This window comes from Pundamilia nyererei, unplaced genomic scaffold (genome assembly GCF_000239375.1).
Source record: "Pundamilia nyererei isolate P.nyererei 1_Seehausen unplaced genomic scaffold, PunNye1.0 scaffold00294, whole genome shotgun sequence".
Classification (NCBI taxonomy): Eukaryota; Metazoa; Chordata; class Actinopteri; order Cichliformes; family Cichlidae; genus Pundamilia; species Pundamilia nyererei.
In genome coordinates, this window is record NW_005187695.1 from 274,907 (window position 1) to 281,245 (window position 6,339).

Below are 6,339 nucleotides of genomic sequence, written 5' to 3' on the forward strand. Positions count from 1 at the left end.
CTTCCGTGACGTGTTTCCGGTGTCATGTCAGCGGTCTGCTGGCACCGCATGTTTACACTCTGATGCTCCTGCACGGTTCCAGTCCTCACGTTTTTCAGTGAAACAGTTCGACAGAAACAAACGGAGGTTTGTGGAATTGTTATTTCTGTTGTATCGCCGAAGGTTCGGGAAACATTGGTCTAGAAACGGCCGTGAACATCGAGGTGTTTAACGCTAGCTGTTAGCATCAGCTCGTCCAGTGTAAAGAGCGAAACGGGTTCAGTTAGCATCCCAGAATGCGCAAATTCACCAGTTTTAACTTCACTCTTAAACCTGCTCAGGTCCTGAGATCTGCTTTAAACCTCTCTGCAGTTACACGGCAGCTTATAAGAGAAGCAGACTGGTTTTATAGGCTAACCGTGCGCGACATGTCTCAATATCGTGGATAAAACGATTCCTTTAAAATATATTGGATGTTTAAAACATTTGAAAAGTCTTTAGATCAACAGTCAGAAACACAAAGTCAAACTTTTATTTCTGTTGTTGAGTCAAAGTTGAGTCGGAGTTGAGTCAAACTGCTTCTCCATCAAATACGTCGATACACCAAGTCTCCAAAAACACAGATAATCAGTGTAATTATTAGGAAATGAGAAATCGGAGCTTTTTAAAAAAGTTATCACTAATGAAGTAAAATCTGCGAATGAAAACAAGAACTGACTAAGAAAAGCAATAAGAAAATGTTTGCTGTGGACAAAAAGCACAAACAGACTCTTTATGAGGGAGGTGGGATAGTCAGAGCTGAAGGGCAATAATAGGGAAGGTCTGGTCTCCTTTAGGTTTTAGGGAGATAGATGGGTCTGTATATGCATAACACTGCAACTGTTGCACAGTAAGAACAGTAGACAGGACCCTGTAAAACTCACCAGTCACCATACATACAGATGTGTGTTTGTGACTGACCTGCTCCCTGAGTGCCATTTATTTTTCAACCATTACCTGAAAATCTTAATTTATTCTCTCCATCACTCCTCCACCTCTCCTGTGGGTGATTTGTCTTACACCAAGTGAGGAAAAGAAGTAGGACTGGGCGATATGGCCTAAAATTCACATCACAATATTTTTTAGTTGGATGGCGATACACGATATATATCTCGATAATTTTTTAAAGCCATTAAATAAGAACAAAAAGAGTTCTTAGTCAAAGCTGTGTCCCAGATGTCACACAGACACTTTTATTCACATACAGCGCAGATGTACATGAAAAAATTACTCAGAAATAAATTATCAGCATTTATTAAATAATAATGCTCCATAAATAAAAGAAAACAGTGTTGTTTTTGTGCATAACAAAAAGCTCACAATTGTGCAGTCGAAATGTAAACTAACAGACGCTGAGCATAATAACAAAGACAGATTTCACAGCTGCTCGGTAATATTACGTTGAAGCACAGTACGTATCACTCCGCGAGGCTTCTGACTACGCTAGCCGTAATGCTCCGACAAACCATCAAGCGGTGCAGCTTCGTAGCTCAGCAAAGTCGTACTAAAGCATTTTTTGACAGATTGCTGAGCGCCGTGTAGCACATAAAATCGGTTCGCGGTCAGTAAGGAGAACTCATACATGTCATACTGTTGATTTCTGAGAAAATGACAGCATTTTAATGTAAGGTTATAGCCCGAAAAATACTGTATACGAGTTCTGTAAGGTGGTTTGTTTCGGGGCGGGACGCAGTTTCACACATTCTTTATTTTGCACTTTATGGCACACATCTCTTATCTCGTATAAAAATATATCGATATATTTAAAAACTCGATATATCGCCCAGTCCTAAAAGGTAGGTAGACATTACATATTATTTCTGATAGGAAGTGTGGGAGAGGGAGTCCTGCAGCGTCACACCATGGATGCTGTGCTGAGAGCATCCAAACATACAGCCATGATCTCAGCCCAGCAGGAAATCAACTAGTGTAAGAACACACGCTAGGTTTTCTCTGCATACTTAACTGTTTTAAGGGTTTAAGTTACTCAGGTGTAACATGGTTTTTATTTATCAAATGTCCAGAAATACAAAAAAAGAATTGAATGGGTTTGCTTATATTTAACTGTGTCTGTGTGCAGATGGCAGAAGTCGTTCAAGAGAAAAGTCGTGGCTTGAAGTTTGCGGAGCAGCAGCTCCTTCGCCACGGCTGGGAGCACGGTAACATACTTTGAACTTCTTCATTCAGACGTTAAAGCGGCGCTCGTGAGGGTCGGCGCTCAGGTGCAGGAGTCTGATCGGCGCTTTCTCTCCTCAGGTAAAGGACTGGGACGAGCTGAAAACGGCATATCGGAGGCCATCAAGGTGAAAGTGAAGTGTGACAAAGGAGGAGTAAGTGCTGTTCGTCTTTATGCAGCAGACGCTTGTGTTGACGCTAAAACAGGTTTAAGCTGAGAGGGCCATTTACATTTCTTCTGCAAGGTTGGCCATAAAGAAGGGGAGCAGTTCACCTTCCACTGGTGGGATCATGTCTTCAATAAAGCCTCCTCCAGCCTGCAGGTGGAGTCTGATCAAGTAGGTCGCTCATTTGTTTTATTTTTTAGGTTTTGCTCGTACTTATTTATTTAGCTCGTCCACCTGAGTGCAGCTGTTTTTTCAGTGTGAGAATAGTTTCAGCATTTTAGGAGCAGTTGGACGTTTCAGAGCACCGCCTCTGAGGAGTGGATGGAAGCTGCAACAAGGCCCAGACTCAGTTTAACGTTCACATCAGTTCCATTCAGCAGCTGGTTTGTTCACTTACACAGCGTTAACGTGTTTCCTGGTTTTCTGATGCAGAATGGGATTAAGCTGAAGAAGACTGCAGAAGAAGAGGATGGGATGATCTCCAATAAAAAGCCGAGGAAAGCGACACTGGCTAAAGATAAGCTGTATGGATGCTTTGTCAAGGTAATTGTTTGCGTGTCTTTCAGCTGCATGTGCATTCTTGTTGTACTTCCTGCAGTTCAGTCATCACACTGCTTGCCACTCATTGCTGGTCACTGGCGTTACGCGATGAGTCATGAGAGCGTCTCGTTCAGGAAAATCAAAATGGCTACAAAAACAATGCTGCGGTCCCCAAATCTGACCGAGCAGCAGGTATGTCGTCGCCTCGACCTCCACCCTTGTTGTAGCGTTTGTGTGCGATTGCAGAAACTGAGAGGACATGAAGGAAAGTACAAAGAAATGTAAAAATGTTCACACCCCAAAAACTGACCGTAACAAAGAGCAGGAACCCGTCTGGCACGGCTTATAAAACACGGGGACACGACCACACAGTAACAGCAAAAGCATAAACAGCGTCAACGACGTCGGCCATTTATGTAGTTCACATCGTAGGCTCTGCAAAGTTTCCCCACATTAGTCTAAAGCGGGCCTTACAGTGGGACATTACGGCACTTTTGTGCATGACATGGACACTTATTGTGTTTTTAAATGTAGTTTATTTTATTCACACAAACAAACAAACGTCTGGCTCTTCTTTCAGTCTGCCACGCTGCTGTCTGGTCAGGAGCAGCCAGAGCCGAAGGCCTCCAGCTCAGATGACAGCAGCAGCTCTGATGAGGAGGATGAGCAGAGGATGGATCTCTCCAGCACCACCAAGTAAGACTAAAATTCACAACATCTGATCTCATCAGCAACTGAGACTTGGAATTGTATTCGGACCTTTTATCTGATAAGTTACAGCGTGAGGTTTCTGTCTGACTCTCTGCAGGCTTTCTGACACTGATCTTATGAAGGTTTGTGGAGGACGCACAGCCCACAAGTAAGATGATACGATTTGTAGAATTCAACATGGAAAAAACATCAAAGAACTGTAAAAAAGCATAACCCAGTTTTCTGTGCTTGTTATTTTAGGGGAGCCAGGCACGGCTTGACCATGAGCGCCAAGTTAGCCAGGCTGGAGCAGCAGGAGGCCGAGTTCATGGCCAAGTATGGAAAGAAGAACCAACCAGCAAGTGCTCCTCCTCCAGCCTCCCGTTTAGAGACGCAGGAGGAGATGATGACAAGCAGAAAAAAGATGAAAATGAATGAGAAGAGTAGTGATGGAGTGTGTGAAACTCCCACAACAGATGTTCAACCTAAAAAGAAAAAGAAGAAGAAGGAAAAGAAGAGCGCTGATCCCGAGGAAAGAACTGATGAGGATTTGATCCATGTAGAAAACTGTGAGGCAGACGATTCGCACAAGAAGAAGAAGAAGAAGCAAAAGAAGAAGAACAAAGTGGAGGAGAACAGAGTCGAAGAGACGCATTCACCGGCTGCAGAGAGCGAGGAGGTGACTGCTGAGATGCATGCTGACGAGGGCAAGAAGAAGAAGAAATCCTCTAAACCCCCAAAGGAAAATGACAGTGACTGTAAGGAGCCTAGCCAATCAAATCACACAGGACTGGAGGACTCAGACGTCACAGAGTCGGTGAAGAAAAGGAAAAAGTGCAAAAAGGACAAAACGTGTACACATGAGGAGGCTCCTCCTCTGAAGAGGAAGAAGAAGAAGTCTAAAGACTAGTGTGTGATTAACTGGGAATCTAATTCCATGTCTGAAGAGGACGTGCTTCCCAGTGTACTCGTCTGTGGTGCTAAACCTGAATCATCAATGTCGACCAGCAAGAATAAACAAGTGAAATTGTGGTTTAAAAAAAACAATCAGCTGAGGTTTCATGTGAGTGCTTCCTGTTTAGCTTTGTTTAGTCGATATTAGAGGAACTCGGTGAGTTACAGTCTAAACGTGGACTGTAAAGGAACTTTGGATGTTTTCAGCAAACTGGAAAACATCTTTAACTACATCCAGCAGGTGAAGCGCATTACAAGCCCGATGCTGTTTAGACAAGTTGATGATTTTTTTTTAAAAGATTGCTTTTATAACATGAAATGTGCCCTAAATAATCCATCACAACCAGACGTGGCTTTTCTAACCTCAGCGATTGTAGCTGGAGTCAGTTTAGTTGTTCTGGGAGGTAAACATGACGGAGACCCCAGCTGTTTTTACAGTACTGGTGCAGGACGCGGAGTATTGTGACACATGCTGGTTTTATATGCAAATGAAATGATCAGACTCAGCAGATTTTTGTACTTTTGATTCTTTTATTTAAAATTGTCTTTGCGTAAATAAACATTTTAAACAAAGTAAACAAATATACAACATGTTTGTATCTTTTGTAGAGAATATTCATGTGCGTAGATCATTTGCAGAGTTTTAGTCACCTGACAGGTGTGTCAGTGTTGCCTGGGACAAGATGCACACACTTGTGACAGATGTAAACTTTGATGAGATTCTTGTTTCCTGAGCTGTAATGTTGATTAGCTGTAAGCTTTTTTGTGAAGATGATATAAAATAAAATAGTTCCTACGTTAAAACGCCTAAACAAGGAATTTGTTTCCCTTCTTGAGTAACCACGAGTGATCTCTAAAAAGAGATATTACTGCTGAGTTTTTCAAATGTTTTTCAGCACCACAAGGTGAGTCACATGTACTCCCACTGTATTTAAGAGAAAGCAGATGTGTCTTCAGTGGATATCTGGAAAACCTGGCAACTCTAACCCAGATGGATAAATAGCACTACAGGCCAGAGGGGGAAAAGATTTTTGGGTGAACTGTTCCTTTAATCAAGATGTGAGAAGAATGCGTCCATGGTAACAACAATAAATGACCCTTTTGCCTTCAATTCCAACCAAATATCTTGGTTCGAGTCACCAAAGATTAAAAACTGAATAGTAGAATAAATGTGTCTTTTTATGATCTTTTGGATCATTTTATTAATTAAATATATGTTCGACCTTCATTTACCTGAGTTTCAACATCAGTGTTGGTTGTGATTTAAATGTTTCTTTAAACTGACAGCTCAGTGGGTGTTCAGATGCTGAACACTATCTTCACTATTAAAAATAACAAAAGGGTCGAAAAATCTTGTTGACTCGACCCTTTGTCATTGCTACGGTGGCTCAGAAAAATCCTTAAAGTGTTACTGTATCTCAAATTTCTTCCTAGATGAATCAAAAAGTTAAAAAGATAAATATGCCTGGTGAACATGTGAAGTGCAGTGACTGTCTTTCCATCAAAAAGGGCTTTGAAACATCTGTCAAAAAAAATTTTCTGTTGAGAAATGCTAGGAGCTAACTGGGCGCTAACCGTATCAGTCAAATATATTGAATGTCGCAATGTTGGCAAAGAGAGGAAGTGACGTAAGATTTGCGCATGCGGGGTACCGATCGGGTTTCCGGTACGGATCGGGTAGTGACGTCAATGACCTTACGCTCTCCCACGGTCACACGTTGATGACGTATTTGGAAATCAATTCGGGTGGGTAATGACAACAGCGCCACCTGCAGGAAGATTTTCTCTCTGGTAC

General features: G+C 42.1%; 1 protein-coding gene across 1 annotated transcript; it reads left to right on the forward strand.

Moving 5' to 3' along the window:
- Nucleotides 1-5,355, forward strand: gpatch4 (G patch domain containing 4). Its single transcript, XM_005750951.1, has 8 exons — nucleotides 1-126; nucleotides 2,099-2,177; nucleotides 2,275-2,348; nucleotides 2,439-2,531; nucleotides 2,793-2,903; nucleotides 3,481-3,596; nucleotides 3,709-3,759; nucleotides 3,852-5,355. Exons 2-8 carry the CDS (start codon nucleotides 2,099-2,101, stop codon nucleotides 4,498-4,500), a joined length of 1,173 nt encoding a protein of 390 aa, XP_005751008.1. The 5' UTR covers nucleotides 1-126; the 3' UTR covers nucleotides 4,501-5,355.
- The last annotated feature ends 984 nt before the right edge of the window (nucleotides 5,356-6,339 follow it).

Coding starts and splice junctions, on each gene's coding strand:
- gpatch4 (XM_005750951.1), top strand. CDS start 2,099: ATGGCAGAAGTCGTTCAAGAGAAAAGTCGTGGCTTGAAGTTTGCGGAG. Junction 2,349..2,438: donor TGAAGTGTGACAAAGGAGGA/GTAAGTGCTGTT, acceptor TTCTTCTGCAAG/GTTGGCCATAAAGAAGGGGA. Junction 2,532..2,792: donor TGCAGGTGGAGTCTGATCAA/GTAGGTCGCTCA, acceptor TTTCTGATGCAG/AATGGGATTAAGCTGAAGAA.